We start from the raw sequence: 22,286 nt of genomic DNA on the forward strand, positions 1-22,286 counted from the left end.
AGCCCATACATCCAAACAGAAAAGTCCTATCTGCTTGTCTTAAACGACGTCAAACTCACCAACGTTGCAGCTGTACTAAAAGCTTAAGTTATCCTCTTTCAATCTGCAAAGTTTTCATTTAATAAAAATCCACCGTAGACATATGTATATTTATGTGTGCAGTGCAGGTGATTATTTATGGAGTATGGAAGGACCACCACATTGATCCGTATTAAGCCGAGGACCCCCATTTGAAAAGACTTTGAGCCAGGGACCCCAGAGAAGATTTTAACATTTGAAAGAGGGAACGCTATATGATATAGAATGTACAGTATACGAATAACGCATTCTCTCATTGCAGGGATAACATCTATCTGCCGGTATACAGTAACAGTGACCGTCAAACCGGTTCGTTTCGTTGGAACCCCCTCAAGACCCCTGGGGGCTCCCCCAAACCCCGCTTTGAGAACCACTGCTTTAATGTGCTTGCCTAAACAGTTTTCTATGACCTCATGACATCAAACGTTTTCTTTCTTGGAATCGTGGAATTTTAGAGCCCCCAAAAAATCCATGTATCACCACCACTGGGGCCAATGACGCCAACTAGACAAAACGCAGCAGGAAGTCATGCCGTTGCTCGCCCCTAATTGTCCACATACTGAGCTCATAGGTTCCCAGATCAGATGACAATGACATTAACAAAAGTGACTTCTTGGAGGCCTACGGGTACCACATGTTAACACGTGTGTAGTCTCACGTCAGGGACTTCTTGATCCTCGTCCTCGCTGTCTGCCCCTGGCCCAGGGCTGACCCCTTAGGGTCAGGGGAAATGTGGTGGAGGTTAAGGTCAGACTGGTGAACCATGTGTGTGGCGTAATACTGGTCAGAAAACATTCTCTCGCTCTTTTTCTCCAGCACTGTTGAATTATTAATAGACATGATCGAGAATGTTTGAGTGTTTGTAAACAAACTGCAGGTGGGTGTGAACGTATACATCACGCTACAGACACAGAGGGTTTGCTCCTCCTGACCTATGGTCAACATGGCTCAGGAACTACAGGTTCCAAGGCTAGCTACTTACTAGTTTCAACTCACACATTGGTTATAAAAAAATCATTCAAAACTGGGCCACCCACCATCTACTAAATATAGTACATACGAAACAATGAGAAACGATGACTACAAAATTACGGCTGGCATGAAAAAATACTATTACTAATACTTTAAAACATTTGCTTGAAAAAAGTAGTAGTTTTGGGTTTGGTATCATTTTCAATTTTAAAATTATTGACTAGCACATTTTCCTTTATCTAGTTTTCCAAACTAGACACAGTAGTAGGGACTTTGTTTGATGACTAGTGAAAATAGCTGATCTAAAAGCTCTAAAAAAAGATTGAATTTGGAATTTATATTATTTTTATTTTATTTTTTATTATACTTTATTATTATTATTACCCTTATTATTTTATTGAAATAGTTTTTGCCTATAATGACAGGGAAATTAGGGAGGCCATCGGGTTAAATAATGTGGGCAATAAGAGCCGCATAATGACACATTTGAATGATGTTGGCTCATCACTCACATGATCCCCTCAGGGAACATGTGAACACATGTGAACACCCTGAACGCCCGGGGGTATTTGTAACCATTAAATCAGTTTGCCCAGCGATTTGCAGCTACGGAGCCCTTTTGAAGGTGTACAAGGCGCCATCTTGGATGTAGCTGGTGAAGTAGCTAGATGTAGCCAAAACACCCCCTATAGACGATCGGGAAGTATGATTACTTCTAACGCGACAAGAGAGAGGACCGCGATGGGCCGTCAAAAACATAATCTTTGGTTAGAATTGGACGGATTGATTCTGTCGTGTGATTAATCTCCGTCCTGAGCGTCGAGTGTTACAATTTGATAGGACGGAGACCTCCGTTTATGCCGTTCAGGGTGTAATAGACGTCACAAGCAAGCTGTGACGGACTGAGCTGCTGACCACAACACAGCTAGGAGTCACCGCTGTGACGGACTGAGCTGCTGACCACAACACAGCTAGGAGTCACCGCTGTGACGGACTGAGCTGCTGCCCACAACACAGCTAGGAGTCACCGCTGTGATGGACTGAGCTGCTGACCACAACACAGCTAGGAGTCACCGCTGTGATGGACTGAGCTGCTGACCACAACACAGCTAGGAGTCACCGCTGTGACGGACTGAGCTGCTGACCACAACACAGCTAGGAGTCACCGCTGTGATGGACTGAGCTGCTGACCACAACACAGCTAGGAGTCACCGCTGTGATGGACTGAGCTGCTGACCACAACACAGCTAGGAGTCACCGCTGTGATGGACTGAGCTGCTGACCACAACACAGCTAGGAGTCACCGCTGTGACGGACTGAGCTGCTGCCCACAACACAGCTAGGAGTCACCGCTGTGACGGACTGAGCTGCTGACCACAACACAGCTAGGAGTCACCGCTGTGATGGACTGAGCTGCTGACCACAACACAGCTAGGAGTCACCGCTGTGATGGACTGAGCTGCTGACCACAACACAGCTAGGAGTCACCGCTGTGACGGACTGAGCTGCTGCCCACAACACAGCTAGGAGTCACCGCTGTGACGGACTGAGCTGCTGCCCACAACACAGCTAGGAGTCACCACTGTGACAGACTGAGCTGCTGACCACAACACAGCTAGGAGTCACCGCTGTGATGGACTGAGCTGCTGACCACAACACAGCTAGGAGTCACCGCTGTGATGGACTGAGCTGCTGACCACAACACAGCTAGGAGTCACCGCTGTGACAGACTGAGCTGCTGACCACAACACAGCTAGGAGTCACCGCTGTGATGGACTGAGCTGCTGCCCACAACACAGCTAGGAGTCACCGCTGTGATGGACTGAGCTGCTGACCACAACACAGCTAGGAGTCACCGCTGTGATGGACTGAGCTGCTGACCACAACACAGCTAGGAGTCACCGCTGTGATGGACTGAGCTGCTGACCACAACACAGCTAGGAGTCACCGCTGTGACGGACTGAGCTGCTGACCACAACAACGCTAACAAACCTTTTCCATGATTTTCTTTCCTTTTTTTCCCTTTCACAATTTCAGGAGATGATATTCACACCAAACTGCTGCCATGTTTAACTACTTAAACCACTTATGTATATGGTTGAGCAGAGTTCCTATAAGGCTCTACGCCAATTAAGTGTCTTCTTTTTTTTTCGCTCTACATTAAATATCTTTGCAGAAGATGCATTCTAAGCTTGTAGATCTTCTTCTTCTTCTTTTCCCTTGTACGTTTCTTATTTCATCTTCTCATCTTGGTTTGTCATTAAACTCCACTTGACTTGATAGCAGTGAAAGAAAAGTTATTGCCACAGCACACGGCACACCAGGAATATCATCTCGCTCCGGTATATTCTGGCTCGGGGAGGGGTGCATACAGTACATTTGTTAGACATACTAACAGTCTGACCGCTCCGACGGGCATTAGTCCGACAATACCGTGGCTCCCGACATGCACGGCAGGTTAAATCTAACCCGTGGCTTCCTGTGAGGTTAGGTTTAGGGTTGGGTTTTGGGGTTGGGTTTAGGTGTCGGACTCATGACTGTAGGACTGTTAGTACGTCGGACCAAACATCCCATGAACCCGCTCGGGGGAGACATTAAACCCTTGAGAGTGGATAAAAAAAAAGAAAAAGTCATGATCAATCAAGAAGAGAGCTACAGCGTTGCCACAGTGCCACAGTGTTGTTAAAAGATCAAAAAAAAAAAGTATCAAATCAATGTCGAATGTGGACTAAATTCTTGACTTATGCGTGGTCTATAGCAGAGATGAATCGACTCACTCAGAAAAGCTGACGCGAGAAGCATCCCTCAATCATCCGACTGCGCTCTGGAACAAAAGGCAGCAATGGGAGCCATTCCCCTGGCATGTATGTCAGGTGATTTATCACCCAGAGGGCCCCGTCTCAGCCCCCATTCCCTCATCCCCCCTCCCTCCACGGCCTGAGCAGAGCTCGGCGGCCTTGAGAGCTCAAACAGCTCGGCAAACTCCTCTCCCTCGCATGGTTCAGTGGGTTTGAACTGGCCCAGTCATAACAGTGATCTATACCTTCTGATGTACGTCAGGGCCTAACCTCCTTTGCTGCAGTGTTGCAACCTGCGTTTTGTCTTTGACGATTGACCTGCATTTGCACGTATGGGATTTCTTTTTTACAGAGAATGCAGCGTGGCTGCAAACTGAGAGAGAGAGAGGGCCTACATTGTGTATAGAGTGTAGATCAACCTCTTTCATATAGAGTACCCCATTGATTTGATGCCTATTCTATAATGCTATCATATTTACAGACCGACTCCATTTGGTTTCTAATTATCAGTCATTTAGCTGCGGGACTATACCTGGAACCTCCTCACTGACCCCCTGGGGGTTCCCAGACCCTACGTTGGGAACCAGTGGCATAGATTATATGACAATGAATGTACAGTACAGTACCACAAGGGAGCCCTTTTTTCCGTCATGGTACGGCGCGCTAAATGAGTGGCGCATACTTTGAATTCCTCATGTTCTTCATTAATTCTTGGCAATTAATACGCTTGGCGAGTTTAAATCGTCTGGAGGTAAATGAGAAAGGGCAGCAGAGTGTGTGGACCGCGATAGAGGGTTATACTGTGTCATATCGGGAGGTAACGGGAGTTACCATAAGCCCATACATACATAAGCCCCGGCCGCTCAACCCCAACCCAACCCACCCCTCACCTCCCACCTCGTCATCTCTCACCCTCCACCAACACGGCCCCCCATGCACCCTCTCCACCTCTGACCATTCAGGTGCTCCTCATGGTGCACTGATCAAGGGGCTCGGCCACCTGAGACCTGTGTTGGCTTGCACCGCAGATTAAGGCCGTCCTGAGGTAGCAGCACCCAACCTCACCCCACTCTCTCTCTCTCTCTCTCTCTCTTCCCCCCCCCCCCCCCCCCCCTCCGGAACAAGCCTCCATAAGCCTCCAGATCCCAAGTGCCCTTGAAAGGCAGTGGTCTGTGAATTTCCTCTTTCCTGCTCAGATTGAGCGCAGTATTGTCTACCATGCGGCAGAGACAGCTTTCACTGTCAACACTCTCTCTCTTTCTCTCTCTCTCTCTCTCTCAATCCCCCCCCCCCCCTTATCTCACCACATTATCCCAACGATGACTCATCATATTATGGTAAAATAAATGTGGAAACGGCAAACAAACAGATCCACCGTGGCTATAAGGAACTGCACAATAAAAAGGCTTGAGTGTATTTTGCAAGCGTTGTATTGAAAACAGTGATGTTCTCATGGCCCTCGCCGCTTCCATTGATCTGCATCTTATGATTTATTTTGGAATCATAAGATTCCAAAATTCCAAAGATAACCTGACAGGGCCTGTGTTTTACACCCAACAATGTTTTGAATGATCCATAGAGAAGGCTAAAGATGGCAAGAGGACTCAAACTATTGAAATCAAATTTCAAGTTAATATACTGGGTCTGATTTTGATGGTGTTAACAGTATACTATTCTTTTTTTGTTCTTTTTTTAGCACTTGTGCTACAGTATAATACACTTTAAACAATGCATCTGGTTCATCCAATGTGATTGTCTTGTCCATGTCAAATAAATAAACATGAAGCTTAAATTATGCTGCATCGCATGACAGTGTCGCTTGGTGGCAAGAACTGATATTCAAGAGAGTTTTACCCTTCTTAGGAAGTGTACGGTGCACTGTAGAAACTGCAACTTCTTCAAGTCAAGGACCACTAAATTGATGTGTATTTCGATGTGGAACCTTCTTCGTAAGACCCTGGCTGAACTACAAGGGACTCGGAGGAGGTTTGGCCCCCAGACATGCGGCACGCAGGCCCACCAGTGTGTGGATATGCCCTGGTGCCCACAAACCAGATGTGTGGACTCTGTGGAGGATGAGTTATGGGACAAAGCCATCATGGTGCTTGGAGGTGACCTGAATGGACATGTGGGGAGGGAGTCAGGTGGCTTCAATGGAGTCCATGGTGGATATGGGTATGGCATGCGGAACGTGGAGGGAGAGAGGATTCTGGAGTTTGGAGATGCACTGGAGCTGGTGGTGAGCAAAACTCTTTTCAAGAAGGACGAAGCCAATATAGTAACATACAGTTCTGGCAGCTGCAAGAGCACAATAGATTACCTCATGGTCAAAGCCGTGTCCTGGTCAAGAATGTCAAGGCAATTCCTGGAGAAGAGTGTGTGTCTCAGCACTGTCCAGTCATTGGTGACCTAACTCTGCGAGTTAAGAAGGTGGGGCGAAAAATCATCTGCCCAAGTTGAAGGTGTGGAAGCTACAGAAGGCAAAGAGTCAAAAGGAGTTTAGGGAGAAGATTGAACAAAGCTGAAGAAGTGGAGGAAGCGATGGAGTCATGCAACGTGGGTTTCAAGTGGCAGGCAATGAAGAAGGCCCTGCTCAAAGTAACAGAGGAGGTCTCAGAGGAGGTCCCACCAGCGAATACGGCCAGCTGAGCCAGGGTCACCGTGGAGAAACCGGACCCATAACATAAAACTAGGACAGCGATGGCCTACTTGGGGCCATGCATGTCAGGAACGATGCAAGTCATGGGACGTCAGTCAGGAAGGCCAAGAAAGATGCAAGTCGTTACATTTATATCGGTCATTATACGCTTTCCGAGTTACACAGAGATTAGGTAAATTATAATATACATTAATGGTACAAATTTAAAATGTATCACATGTGAACATATTTTTGTGGAGGTACAAAGTTAGCCCACTGTCAGTGTGCAAAATAACTTTAGCACCGATTGGTCCAGTGGTTTACATGATCACGCATGCACGCACGCACACACACACACACACACACACACACACACACACACACGCACGCACACACGCACACGCACACACACACACACGCACGCACACACATTCAACAAGAGGCACTGTGGAGAAATCGAACCCCGGTCTCCACGTTTGTGGGCAGGAATCGTATCCCTACACTACCCGAACGATGACCCATGAAGATCAGTTGTTGTCGGAAAGTGACAAGATCGTACGTACAGATGTACTGTACATTCAATCTTAAATCTTAATAAAGGTTCTGGATCTTCATTATAAAGTACCATTACATCATAAGCAATAACTTGTTGTTGGTAACCAAACAACATAACTTGTGCAACGTTCCAATCTTTCATCTGTGTCCATAATATGTCACCTCTCTGAGCCAAGTTTGGAGCAATGTCTTCAGACCATCCTGGCTTTCCTTTCTTGCCTTTTAAATGACTGAAAAGGGACAATAATTTGCCATGGTTTTGTAGAGCCTGAGCCACATAATGTAAAGACACTAAGACAGTCACAGAATTCAAGTCTTTATGCAGTATATATCAGTACACAATCAGTACAGTAAAATCTTACGTATCCATTTGGGTCAACTTTAACCACTTAAGCCCTATATTATATGTAGTGTGACAAATATTGTAAAGTTCTGAAGCTCACAACGCATCACAATGTGACATATTTGTGAAATGTTAAATATTTGAAAATGATCGAAAAGTGTCAGCCTAAATAGGGAGGCCTGCAGGGACCGGGGTTAACACTGAGGATTTGATGTTGTACTGTCCTCTCTCTCTTCTATTACTGCACCTTTTCTAATCTCGGCCCTGCTTTGGTCCATATGTGTGTCCTTTCTGTCAATAAGAGGTTTGACCTGCAAAGCAAAACAAATTACCAATTAATATGCACGTTTACAGACCCCCATATGTCTTCTCCGGGCTGTGACCTCCATGCTGATCCCCTCTAGGGCCACACACCTACTTAGCTCTGTTTTCCATACCAGCACTGTATACATTTCCTCCACTAATGGGGAACATAGGGAAATGTGTATGCATGTGTGTGTGTGTGTGTGTGTGTGTGTGTGTGTGTGTGTGTGTGTGTGGGGGGGGGGGGGGGGGGGGGGGGAGGAGAAAGGCATGGCCGAGGCCTGTGGGCTAAGTATTTCAGACAAAAACTACCCCTAAAAGAATGATTTAGCATCTTGTCAGTTCTCAGCCCCAGTGAGGAGTTTCACAGGGAGGGCATAACAATTTACAATGTAGGGCATTTAGCAGACGCTCTTAAGAGACAATTAAGGTAATATCATCAATAATGACCTGGCATCTGTCTAACATGCTATCTAAATAAATAAAAAAGTAGCCTTTGCATAAGCCTGCAAGGTCGTCGAGGCTAGGGCAAGTGATACAGCAAGTGCTACGGGCTAAGGTGGAGTCAAAAGAGGTAAGTCTTCAGACTACAGTGGAAGACTGGGAGTGAGTCTGCAGCCAGTTCTAATTGCAATGGGGAGTTCATATAGTTTGGGAGCCAGAAGGGGGAAGAGTCTGGGTCTGAGCGAGCTGAAGGGGTTGTAGCCGGGTTGGTCTATTGGCTTTGAAGATATGGGGGGCCCTATTTTCGTCAGTGCTAAATGGTAACCCCTTATCCCTAAACTGAAAAACATTAAAATTGTTCAACTAGCCGAGCTACATCAACATGTTGTGAGCTAGTAGATTTGAACTATTTCAAAATAGTTAAAAAAAAAAAAAAAAAGGGATAAGGGGTTTAGCACTGACGAAAATAGGCCCCATGGGGTGCCATTCCTAATGCATGCAGAGGAACATGTTAGTCTCTTACTTCAGGAGGCTTAAAGCACTATACTTCTCAAACCTTTTCATTTCAGGTACCCCCATAAACTCTTGAGAATGTACATTATAATTATATTTGTACACTCTCATCGTTATAGGCCTGTATTTTGATTGATTTCATACTTTATTAACAGTTTGCCCAAAAAAAGCACAGAAAGCACATACAGTTCTATACAAAGGTAAGCCAAAGAAAGCACTATGGTTTGTTTCCATTGGGGTCGATAGTGTAGTCGACCGCATGCAGCTAAATCCTGTATCAGAAGGCTGTACAAATGGAACCGAAATAGACCCGTAACACTGTCCATTTGTGCTCTCCTTGGCTTGCAATGTCTCTCTAAACTCACCCATCTAAAGGAAAACAAGACAATCCTTTGGATATCAGGATCCACATGGGACTGGCGTGGCTCCAAATTTGGGCCCGTTTTCAGCCAGATCCATTGACCTCCTTTAAATAAAACGAGTACGGCGACGGCCTACTTGGGGCCATGCATGTCAGGAACGATGCAAGTCAGGAACGCCAAGAACGATCCATTTATATTGGTTATACGCTTTCCGAGTTTACGCACACACACACACACACACACACACACACACACACACACACACACACACACACACACACACACACACACACACACACACACACACACACACACACACACACACACACACACACACACACACACACACACACACACACACACACACACACACACACACACACACACAGATTAAAGATACATAGTAAATGTTTAAAATATGTGAACATAGTTTTGTGGAGGTACTAAGTTAGCCCACTGGCAGTGTGCTAAAGAACTTCAGCACCATTGGTCCAGTGGTTTGTGAGATTAGATCGGAAACACACACCTCAAAGACGGCTAGAATCGGGCAGAGTCACACCATAAACGATGTAGATGGGAGACCTCAATAACCATAAATTCCTAGCCAAGAGCAGGTGAAGTGAGGTCACATCTGATATCAGTACCAGACATATGGGGTCGGGGGTTAGTTAGGGGGTTGTAAGGGGGTGGGCTATAAACCTTAATTAGTGATACGAGTCATAACGCTGAAACGGGGGGCTAGCTAGACGATGATCTACATTCTAAACAGAAGCTATGCAACCATAGCGTGATGCCTGCAACGTGAGCCATGTGATCAGGTTTCCTTGAGAAACATCTTTCCCTCTGCAGCTGTCTGATTTCCCATGGCCGTGGTGTTTCTGTATCTGCTGTCCAAGAGAAACTGTCACATTGACTGTTAAAACAAGAACAGGAAGCTTTAGAGCGAGCATACCGTTTTGCTCGCTGTAAAGCGAGCAAAACTCTCCCCCTGGGAAAAAGAAAATCTATTGTTTTGGTTGGACTGTACATGCTTTGGGATTGGGTTGTTTTTGGACAAAGAAGTAGAAAATCCAGTTCCAAACTTGAGGTCCTGTTTTAATACAGTGTCTCATTCGGTGCAGACTTGCATAGTAGCTTTTAGAGTTTCCATAACTGTCTCTGGTCCATGATCTCATGCCAAGATTTATGAGACAATTTGATATCAAACGCCACAACGTGGGATGGAAATAAATCAGCAACTGAAGCCTAGTTCAGAAAAGGACAAAACCACATAAACCCGCTGTGCCTAAAAATATCACAACACATTGCGGATGCGACGGCATTGTGAGCTTGTCGTTCTGCTATTTTCAGTGCTTGACACGTCGTACGACGAAGCATAAATGAAACAATAGAACGTTGAGGGGACAAATCACAGCTATCATTACCCCTAAGATCTCCATACATCTCCACAGCGTGCTCATGATACCACACTTGGTCATCGTGTTTTACTCAAAACACTGACTGTTTCACGTCATAGAGCTTTATAAAGACATGAAAGTCTTACATGCCACACACCAGACTAATCCCTCAGTAATAAGTGTCATGGGCCCTGCCACAGACAGCTGCCTAGTATTTAGGTTATATTAACAGCTGTGAACTTTTAGCTAGCAGTGACTCATGAGATTTGATGACAGTCCAATAGAGGGTCCTCAGATCTTTTTTTTCTTCCATTTTCTGTCCACGTATGGTATATATATATATATATATATATATATATATATATATATATACACACACACACACACATATCCTGGAGATTAATCCTTGAGTATGATCTCATGTGTTCTGTTCTCTTCGTTTGAGGTTGTGACTAACATGGCTGGAAAACATTATAATTTAAAACTTATTTGATATGACACGTTTTTAATATAATTTATTTTAAACACGTTGTATTTCCAATGAAAAACGATAAAAAAAAACAAAGATCAACACCCAAATTAGAATGGCATGCTCAACACATGACAGCGCTGTAGTTGGGCTTACTAGTGTACTTCAAGGGGTCCCACAGGGACTTAATTGGTCCCCTCTTTTCAGTGGCGTAACCAGATGCCAGCGGACCCCGACGCAGGCTGATCAGCGAGTGCCCCCGACGACAGCACGACGACATGCTAAATGCTACAGCTACAGTATGGACGAATCCACAGAGGGGTGCCCTGGGCGCGGCCATTACTGAGGTGTAATCCATGGAACAGTGCCCTGTAGGCCAGGTGTAGCTAATCATGAATGCTGTGGTGGTTAATGGTACATCTCAGTAATGGCATGCCTCTATCTATAGGGTTCAGTGGACTGTCTACTTTAGTGAAATGACATGTATTTGTATATTTAGCTGTTTTCCCTGATCTATACTTTCAGCCAATTCTTAGTCACAACTGCCAATGCTAAAGTATAATATCTCCCATGAGCTGCACTCTCAAATCTATTGTCATCTTGAGGTCAGTCATTCGCCATTGTCCATCTCTCACGCACGCACGCACAGTGAAATACCTCTCTCTCAGTACGTCAGGGTCAACAGGTGATGTTTAGATATCTCAGAGATCAGGGGGAAATTAGTTTGCTCTGTGCACTTCCTGCTTGATGGCCTTGTGCCCACAGATGACATCCACCCCCTTTACAAGAGCGCGCGCACACACACACACACACACACACACACACACACACACACACACACACACACACACACACACACACACACACACACACACACACACACACACACACACACACACACACACACACACACACACACACACCCTTAAGCCTCCTGCTCTCCAGTTGTATTAGTTTGCTTAAGAGGGTTATTAAGGGTCAGTTTTCATGCTTGTGCTTTCAAACCAAACAAAACCAAACCAATCAACCAGGTTAGAGGTTGCAGCGCAGTCTGCCATTCAGTAGATGGTGAATAGATATGTTCTCTTTTACATACGTACATACGTGCATAAGCACTATGTTGAATTTCCTTGGCAGAATGATCTGAATTCTCTTTTTTGTCATGTTTCTCCCCAGTGATACTCATTGCCAGTTTTCCCCCAAGTGTGTAAAGTCTGTGTCACTGCCAAGCCTGCACAGTTCCGCTCCCTGCTGAGCAGCAGGCCCCCCGACCAGTGACAGAGAACGACTTTCCACTCTGCCAAACGTGGCCAACTGTGTTGGTTGGAGCCAAGCCGGGAGGCACCACGGAAAGATTTGAACCCCAGTCTCCACGGTGGTGGACAGGAACTTTATTATATGCCCTATACTACTCGACTAGAATTCATATCCTCTTATCTCCACTTTTGTGTTTTTATTACATTAATCCCCTACTGCCTACTTGATCATGCTACAGCGTCACCCAAAACTATCAAAATCTACAATCTCGAGCTTGACGTTTGAATTTATTTGAAAAGTAATAAAACCACTGATGTACGGTTACAGCAGTGCGGGGATAACACAATAAAGTCCTGAGACTTATTTCCATTGGGGTTCACTCACAGTTAACAGTTAATAAGTTAAAAACACAATACAATATACAAAACAAAACACATGACAGTATATACAGTACATACATCAAAACAAGCGCTCGTTATCTTTCCCTAGACAAATAATGACCCTCTATAGGGGAACCTTTTCTAATTAGACAAATGTCAATCTGCTGTTTTTACTACTTTTGAATTTGAATCCTGAAATGTAACAGTTTTGGACATATGAGGTATATGGAAATATACAACAACAACAACAAACAACAACGGAACTCAACTGTTTCGAAGAAGAAGGGCAATAAGCGGATGGTGTGATGAATCCCCGGTGGGCCACAATCAAGCCAACTCTGAACTATTTGTGAACTGCACCCGAAATAACAGCGGAGTCACATGGGATGGAAGTGGATAATGCTGCACAATGAAAGGCTAGCATGAATCCGTCCCCTCAGACAGCCATTAAGGATGGCCCTGCATGGCAGACACACTCAAGACAGGGAGAAACTATGAATGAACAGAGCTCCTACCACTTAACGTCAGCTAGTCTTAATTAAACAAGACTAACTAACTAAGAGAGAGTATGTTTTGCACTCCATGTGTCCGTGTGTCTGTCCATCCGTGTCTCCTCTCCAGCACCGTTTCCCATATTCTCTCCCGATTGGCTAAGATTGCCTTTCAAAGGTTGCAGGACTGGACCGTTTGGAACAAAATGCCACAAATCATGAACACAGCGTGCGATTTCCGTGAAATTATAAACGCACATTCCCACTAGAACGAGGACAAAATGCCACTTAACATGACCTTGCACTTGGCATTTGTTGTAAAGACGAGGAAGTTGGTACAATACAATGCTTGCACAAGTAAAAGTTGAAGGGGAACAAAAACGTTGTCACAATGCACGCATCCTGAAGACAAGAACAGAGATTGCCAGCATATGGTGTAATGTGACATCCTGTGATGATCAGATAGCAATAACCTTACAAAGTCACACAGCACAGGAATGTCATAGCCGCATCAACCACCACCAAGGACAGCTAGATGACAGATTATATCAAGTGGGCAGGTAACCGATTCTGTTGTTTCAATATTTCAATATGTAGGCCTGCTATGCTGTATTGATATTAACAGTATATCCTTATATTTGTATGTTTGAAAGCTACGTTTCAATAAACTGTAAACATATTTCTTTTAAAGACATCCTAGCATAAAGCAGTTGTCAAAATGTGCATAATATATTATGTATCTTTCTTTTTTACAGTTCTGTCATAACCAGAAAATGGCTGCTGTGATCTATTCCGTTATTGTGGCCTTGCTTATGAATGCTTGCATTTACCAATGCCGTGTTGGCACTAAAGGTGTGACACACACTTTGTACACTTTCACACTTTTAAAGGACAACTTTTTCAAGCACGGTTCTTGTTATTAGAAAAGTAAAAGATGAGTGTTACATTTTTTTCATTTGCTGCTTTCTTTCGTTATAACGATTTTAGCTATTTTTTGACCGAGTCAGACCTCCTGTTAGTCAGACCTGTGGTTACAAACAAAAAAGTAGATGCTTCATTGGCCGCTGCAGTTCGTTGGAGCCATGTGTGTTGAAGGAGGGGCGGAAGAATTTACACTGGGAGATTAAGTACGCCGGAATTGTGGAAAGCACGTTACGTCACACTGCCACTCCAGTGATTACCTGCCAATCACAGCGCATCTTTTCTGGGACTTACAGACCCGAACATGCGCTCTATGACGCACGCTCATGTCGTTGGGCTTCGCAAGGAATCTCTGGAAAGTTTTGCCCTCCCTTGAGCACATACGCTCCAGAGGCGGAAAGGGCACCTACGTTTATATGTCTATGGTTACAAATCACCCGTGCTGCGTGTTACAAACCACCTGTGGCTTCCTTATGTTATGTTAGGTTCAATGCCACGCTACCGCCCCCTATAGTACCTCTCTCTTCACATTCATTAGATCCTGTGATCTTTTGTGGCCAGATGTAATTTCCTGGGGTCTAGTAGGACTATAGTAAGAAATATCAAGTGGATAAATACATATTTAGCCACTTGTTCCATTGCCCCCTGTCAAAAATCGCTAAAATAGCTAAAACGAAAGAAAGCAGCGAATGAAAATAAATGAACACTCATCTTTTACTTTCTTTAATAACAACCTAAAAGAATGAACCTTGGTTGAAAAAAAAGTTATCGTTAAATGAACACTCTGGACTTTACTGTGTGTGCTATGAAATCTAATGTTCACATATTTATAGCATTAGTTTGTACATAATTAGTGCACTGAAACTAAATTGGTTTATTTTGCATTTGATAGTACTACTTGATTTTTGTAATGTTTTATATTGTGATTATTGATTAATGTATATTAAGACTAGCTGACGTTAATCTGGCAGCTAATGGAGATCCATATAATAGACAAAAAAATGATGTTCACATAATAGTACTTAGTACTATTAGTATTATTATTTTATGTATTTTAGGTTATTTCAGCCCTGGCAGCCAAGGATTCTCGTTCAGTGTGGAGGAGCAGATGAACGTGGCCGCTGGGGATTGCCTGGATATTTATTTTCGCCTCACCTATCCAGAAAACGACGCCAACACCCCGTATAAGGGGATCTGGTTCCAAGGAGACCACCGCAACGTTGTACGTGAAGAAATCCTCCTCAATAAGGAAACTGAGACGCAAGGGGTCTTCACCCAGGCTGGCCTACCACAAGGCCAGTACCAGTATGGTTTCAAACTAGAGTGGGGAGACAATCAGAGACACATCTTCCCCGAGAGGGTTCGCGTTTCCGTATCCGGTAGGTGAAAATCTCTTTTAACCACTTTCAACCTGGAGCGACTACTTGGGGCTTAGCTTTGGAAACAATTTAATGTGGACATACTGTGAACTGTGATTGCAAAAGAACTGTGTTACAGGGAAGTCCTTTGTAAGTGTGCGTGTAGAAATCAGGTGCAAAGTGACCCAAAACAGATGACATAACTTGTGATTTGTTTTTATTTATTTATAGGCCTCCGAAAGCCCAGAATTGAGGTTCCCGTCCTAACCGAAGGGCATCAGGCTCGGCTGACTTGTTCTGCCACTCCCGGTTGCGCTGGAGCACCAAGGGTTAAATGGTCACATGTTCCTGAACATTTACGTGACATTATCGGTCAAAATGTCTTGAGCTTCACTCCAGCTGCAGAGGACCACAACACCAACATTACCTGTGCGGCAGTTTATCCTTTCACAAACACCACAGAAACAACTGTCACTCTAACAGTGAGATGTAAGTATCCTAGTGGTACCTACTTTAGTCAAATCAGAAGTCCCCTCCACCATTGTCCCTGAGAAAGATACTTTCTCCCTTACCCTAGGTTATGCTAAACATAACCATTTGAGTAGCCATCGACAGATCAACTTGTAGATCTGTTAGTTTTGCATGACATTAGTCATGATCAGTCTACAATGAAGTATACAATAGGCCTTAAGTGGTTAATATGGAATTAGTGCCAGATAAATGGCTATGGGCAGCCATTTTGTCTCAGGTGATATCTCACTTAGTAGCCTATCAATGATGTCACTGGTGGAGAAAACCCACCAGTGACTTTGCAAGGGCAAGGATCAATCTGTTCCTTAAGTTAATACCAGCTCAGAGGCCTTGTGGTTAGAGTGTCCGCCCTGAAACTGGGAGGTATAGAGTTCGATCCTCAGGCTGGCCGGGTCATACCAAAGACTGTAAAAATGGGACCCAATGCAATGCCTCCCTGCTTCATGGCACTCAGCATCAAGGGTTGGATTGGGGGGTTAAATAAACTACAAATGATTCCTGAGCGCGACGCGGCTGTGGTTCACCGCTCCAAGAGATGGGTCAAATAAATGTGGAAAACAAATCTCGCATATACAGCAATGTATGTGACATAAATAGTATGAATTTACTTATTTTACTTATTTTCATCACCTTTCCTTTCCTCCTTTCCTCCTTTCTTGAGCTCGTCCCCGATTCCTGAATGCCTCGCGGTGTGTGATGTCTGGAGAGCTGCTGTGGTGTGTGTGCATCAGCCAGGGGATTCCCCTGCCGGTCATGACCTGGCCCCTGGCCTCCTCCGTCCCAGCCTACACCCTCACTGGCTCAGGGAGCGGCCGAACGGTCAACAGCACCATCACCGTCGCCGTCACCGGAAGGTACCTGAAAACCAACGTCACGTGTGTCAGCAGCAACGAGTTGGGCCAGGTCAGCATTGAGCTACCTCTGCAGAACGGCACAGTGGCGACGATGACCCCGACCTGTGAGTATTATAGTCAGTGTGGTAGATGAAGTCGTAGTATTACAGTATGTCTGAAATTCAGACTGAAATTTGTCGTATAATTTGTCGAAAATTGCAGATGAACTCACAACGTACTGTGGATGCGATGTAAGCTTGTAGATTGGCTATTAACGACACGCAACAAAGTATAAATCAAGCTCAAAATGTAAACGTCTGACCAACGTACTCATTTGCCCTGATGAAGACATGTTTGATCTAAACATGTTGGCGTTAATAAAGTCCGCCCTCTCCTCTTTTTGAGTGGTGGAACCACTCCATTACAGAGCTGTGTCCCTGGGTCTGTCCCTGGGTCCCTGTATCCCTGGGTCTGTCCCTGTGTCCCTGGGTCTGTCCCTGGGTCCCTGTATCCCTGGGTCTGTTCCTGGGTCCCTGTATCCCTGGGTCTGTCCCTGTGTCCCTGGGTCTGTCCCTGGGTCCCTGTATCCCTGGGTCTGTCCCTGTGTCCCTGGGTCTGTCCCTGGGTCCCTGTATCCCTGGGTCTGTCCCTGTGTCCCTGGGTCTGTCCCTGGGTCCCTGTATCCCTGGGTCTGTCCCTGTGTCCCTGGGTCTGTCCCTGGGTCCCTGTATCCCTGGGTCTGTTCCTGGGTCCCTGTATCCCTGGGTCTGTCCCTGTATCCCTGGGTCTGTCCCTGGGTCCCTGTATCCCTGGGTCTGTCCCTGGGTCCCTGGGTCTGTCCCTGGGTCCCTGTATCCCTGGGTCTGTCCCTGGTTCCCTGGGTCTGTCCCTGTATCCCTGGGTCTGTCCCTGGGTCCCTGTATCCCTGGGTCTGTCCCTGGGTCCCTGGGTCTGTCCCTGGGTCTGTCCCTGGGTCCCTGTATCCCTGGGTCTGTTCCTGGGTCCTTGGGTCTGTCCCTGGGTCTGTCCCTGGGTCTGTCCCTGGGTCCCTGCATGGGTCTGTCCGAGCACGAAAATAGCTTGGTTGGTTTTCACCAACCGTTTCAGACGCGGGGCGGCTTGCCGGAAACGGCCTGGCCCCGGGGACCCCCAGGGATCCCCCAGGGACCCCCACACGGTAACTGTCATTTCTCGACCTTTTCGGATGCGACCGTTTCGGGGCGGCGCTACAAAAAGGTGATTTTTGGTCATAATGTGAATTATTTTATAATGTAGATTATACTATCCTGGATTCCCACAGGTGAGTCAATCAGGAGGATTACCTGGATAATAATTGCTGCTGTGTCCCTGTGCGTCAATGTGGCCCTCCTCCTCTACCTCATCATCAACACCTGCAGAAGGTGATACACACACACACACACACACACACACACACACACACACACACACAGAGAGAGAGAGAGAGAGAACAAATTAAATAAACAATCCAGTGAAAGATGTCAATTGCTTTAAAGTAGATGCATGCATTAGCTAGCTGTGCTCCTAAAATGTAAGTCTATATAATTTTTTTAAAATTGCTAAAATAATCGTACTGAAAAAAATGTATATGCCGGTATATATACTGATATTTTCAGAGTTTCATATTCATTCATATTATTCATTTGCGTTATATCTTTTCTTGCCAGGTGGAATGCTTGACTTAATGCTTATTTCCTTCAACGTATATTTTTCTCTCTGGGTAATTGCAGGGAGGAGGAAGAAAAACAGAAGAGTCTCTCTGAGGTCAACAGCACTTATGCTACTTTGGACAAGGCCGACCTTGAGGAAGCGTATAGCGTCATTAAACCAATCGGCAGCACTGTGCCATAATTTATCATATTTGACTCTGCTTAATAATGGTGTTTTCATTGTGAGTGTTTGTGTGCGGGTGCCTGTGCGTGTGTGTGCATGCATGTGATTATAATGGCCGTACAGCAGGCATGACTTTAACCACATGAACGATAGCATCACAATACTTAGCATGTCCTTATAGGCCAACATTAGGCAAATATGGATGTTAAAAGATGAAATATGAATGAAATATGAATATGAATGTTAAGCAGAATTAGCTAAATGGATATTAGGCCAAAATGTTTGAACATTCTGCGAAAATGGATGAACATTAGGAAAATGTAGAATGAACAATGAGCCAAATCTAATTGACTTTCGGCAAACAAATGCCAAAACATTTTGGCAAAAATGGATGAACAAAAATAGCATTGGTGTTGCATGGTGTTGTGAGCTTGTAGAGCAGCTAATATAGCAGCTAATAAGTGGTTAACCGTACAGACTCATGTGAAGCAGAACTCATCCTTTTACACACCCACAGAGCAGACAGCTATGCTGAGCTTAAACACAAAGGAACCCTCCTCGGCTCTTCACTTTATCTAATTACCTGATAGCAGGATTAGGACTCTGTTGGACATGGGTGTTGGGTACACAACACCCAGTAGACTGCAGCTGCGGAACATTAAAGACTCCTAAAAGTTTTCAGTATGGCTGTTTTGTGACACGCACGCACGCAAAAGCAATGTTTGGACATTAAAATAACTAACATAACCACTAACCCTAAACTATAGCCACAAACCTAACCCTAAATTCTAACCCTGACCCCAACATTAATGTTTTACTAATTGTAACCATAGCTATAAGACTCTTTCTTAGCCACCAAAATGACCCTTTCCCATAAGTAAGTAGTGAATAATGTCCACATGGTAAATGTTGATGTATACATACATTCATTCACTCGCACAAAACCACACATACAATAGTGCCTCTCTGAGAACCCTGTCAGTACCCGACAGTGTCCCTTAATGAAGACCTGGTCCCCCAAAACACACGCACGCTCTCTCACACACACTGCACACACACACACATACACACACACACACACACACACACACACACACACACACACACACACACACACACACACACACACACAGGGAAAGGCCGTTCCCAAGGGGTCCAGGATACTTCATCCACAGATAACCTGGCTCTACAGATTGCCGATTAGAATGTCTAAAATTAGTGTTGTCAGAATGCTTCCCTGATGATAACACTGCCCCACACTTCACACTGCACAGTGGCACACACTTTGTTCAAAGCCTGCCGATCTGTGTGCCTATCTGAGAGGGTGTGCGTGTGTACGTGCGTGATCATTTTAAAACTAGCAAGAACAGCCAATCTACAAGCACGTTTGAAGATCGGCTATTTTCCGCCAACGGATATCTAGGCTTAAAGGGATATTTCACTTTCAAAAAAACTTTTGATCATTTATCGTCTATTCAGGCTTATGTGAACACCACAGACACTTGATTCTTGATTTAGATATTTGATATTATTTTTATCTGCCCCGCCCCCTTCCTATACAAACCCATGCTCCTCCTGCTCCTTATTCTTTTCCCAAAACATTATTAAAAATATATGAAAACAGTAAATGAAAAAGCACGGCCCCTCACGTATTAGGAGGAGTTACCAGAAAAAAAGGATGGGTGTTTTCAATGAATCTATCATGGTTAAAATAGAGTTGGAAGTTACAATGGGTTTGTATAGGAAGGGGGCGGGGCAGCTAAAATGAATATCAAATATCTAAATACTGAACCAAGCAATTAAAAAACTCTCTTGGGTGTTCACATTAGCCTGAGTAGACGATTAAATGACCAACAAACTGGAACCTTGTGTGTGGGTGCATGGCATGTGTTTGTGTGCACTGCACGGTATAAAGGGGTCTCGAGTCTCTCGACGGCATTTTGATAAATTATATCGCTTGTGTTACATTACTGGACGAAGTCCAAGTCTTTCATTGGACTGCCTTCGAGGAACTACAGCAGAGCCAATCGATTCTCCCCAGCCTTTGAATGAAGATTCAGGACTTTGCGCTGTTTTGCTGCTTTTTGTTCCCCCTCTTGCCATACAAGGCTCGCCTGTGGCTGGGGAGGAAATGGGCACCACACCTGTTAATCCACTGACCGTTTTTCACCCTGTCTGCCGGACATATGTGCCTCAAAGTGGGGTCCGCAGGGAGTCAGGGCCCAGGACTCCTTGGACCTGGGGGCTCTAAACGGACCCTTACAAGTCATCATGGAACCAAATGGACCCTTACAAACCTGTAACTCTGAGTGTACAAATGGAACCAGATTGTAAGGGTGTGACGTGATGTGAGTGTATCGGTCAGACACATACTGTGCGACCGACGACATATAAATCAGGCTGCATGCAGACAGCCAGTCTCTGTGTTCTATTTGATTACATTATCTGTGTGTGTGTGTGTGCGTGTGCGTGTGCGTGTGCGTGTGTGTGTGTGTGTGTGTGTGTGTGCGTGTGCGTGTGCGTGTGTGATACAGATGTATGTGATTTACCTTTGGCACACACACATCGTCAAATCTGATCTTATCATTATTGTTCCGGGGCACTATCTCACAAAAAGAAAACTTCAAAAAGAACCTGTACAATTGCGATACAAAGAAAGACCTCAAGTCTCCCATGGCAAATATTTGCAGTTGAAGTTGAAGATTTAAGACTTAAAATTATAATAAAAATAACCCACTTGAACCCTATCTTAAAAGTTTCAGAATTAGTTAAAATAACAGATGTAGAAGCTCCCATGCCAACATCTACTTAAACGCAATCTTAATGGTTTAAAAAAATATATATAACAGATCTATAAGCTCATGCATTCTGAGCTTGTACAGTAGATCTCTTGTTTTTTAAAACAATTCCGATTCCGCTACGATAGGCCGTAACGTGAGGCTAGTGCCAGTGAAATGTGCAACATAAACAAAGAAGAAGGATGGATGGATTATGACAGCTCTGTTACGCTGCACAGTCGGTCCGTTGGTCGCTTCCGCGGCAGTGCGTTGGTCCGACATGCGTTGCGGTTAGGGTTAGGGTTTGGGGTAGAGTGTCAGACTGATGCCGCCGAGAAACACTACCGACTGCCGCGGGTGTTCCGTGGCTGATGCCATGCGTTGTGTCGTGCTTGCGGTTAGGGTTAGGTTTAGGGTTTGGGGTGGGGGGGGGGGGACGACTGATGCTGCCGAGAAACACTACCGACTGCCGCGGGTGTTCCGCGGCTGATGCCGTTGCCAGAAAATGAACTCGCTCTCTCTCCAGTCTGAGCCCTAAAATGCTTTGCATGTGCAAGAAGAGATTTTGTGTATTCGAAAACTACACAACATGGGAGCTACCGGAGGCTAACGATGACTGCTAAAAACTGCAAATAAAATATGATTAATTCTGGATTAAATGACATTAAACAAACCTGAGAGATCTTGTGTTGGCAAAGGCGGTTGCGAGCAAGAATCCCGAGACTCCGCATGTGTGGCAAATATTGTGTTAATTATTATTACATGGACCACTTAAGCCCTATTGCAAATATAGTGAAAATAGCTGAACTACAAGCTCAAGACCTGTTGTGGGCTTGTACAGTTTTTACAGTTTCAAAACTCCTTCTGCTTCCATTGAGCAAAAGATAATAATAAAATAAAATCACCAGATCTGGAATTTTCTCTGAATCAAACCACAACAACAGCAACCAATCCAAAACAGAACAATAAAGCATCAATCTCCAGCATCAATCTCCATACGACAGCCTATTTGGGC

At 44.9% G+C, this 22,286-nt stretch overlaps 1 protein-coding gene across 1 annotated transcript; it reads left to right on the forward strand.

The window, feature by feature from the left end:
* Positions 1–13,403: 13,403 nt before the first annotated feature.
* Positions 13,404–19,008, forward strand: LOC308313995 (sialic acid-binding Ig-like lectin 8). Its single transcript, XM_080761347.1, has 7 exons — positions 13,404–13,560; positions 13,756–13,852; positions 14,980–15,300; positions 15,511–15,768; positions 16,472–16,768; positions 17,944–18,043; positions 18,392–19,008. Exons 2-7 carry the CDS (start codon positions 13,774–13,776, stop codon positions 18,510–18,512), a joined length of 1,176 nt encoding a protein of 391 aa, XP_080617473.1. The 5' UTR covers positions 13,404–13,560; positions 13,756–13,773; the 3' UTR covers positions 18,513–19,008.
* Positions 19,009–22,286: the final 3,278 nt, after the last annotated feature.

Source organism: Protomyctophum bolini, assembly GCF_963924005.1.
Source record: "Protomyctophum bolini genome assembly, chromosome: 4".
Lineage (NCBI taxonomy): Eukaryota > Metazoa > Chordata > Actinopteri > Myctophiformes > Myctophidae > Protomyctophum > Protomyctophum bolini.

Coding starts and splice junctions, on each gene's coding strand:
- LOC308313995 (XM_080761347.1), top strand. CDS start 13,774: ATGGCTGCTGTGATCTATTCCGTTATTGTGGCCTTGCTTATGAATGCT. Junction 13,853..14,979: donor ATGCCGTGTTGGCACTAAAG/GTGTGACACACA, acceptor TATGTATTTTAG/GTTATTTCAGCCCTGGCAGC. Junction 18,044..18,391: donor ATCATCAACACCTGCAGAAG/GTGATACACACA, acceptor GGGTAATTGCAG/GGAGGAGGAAGAAAAACAGA.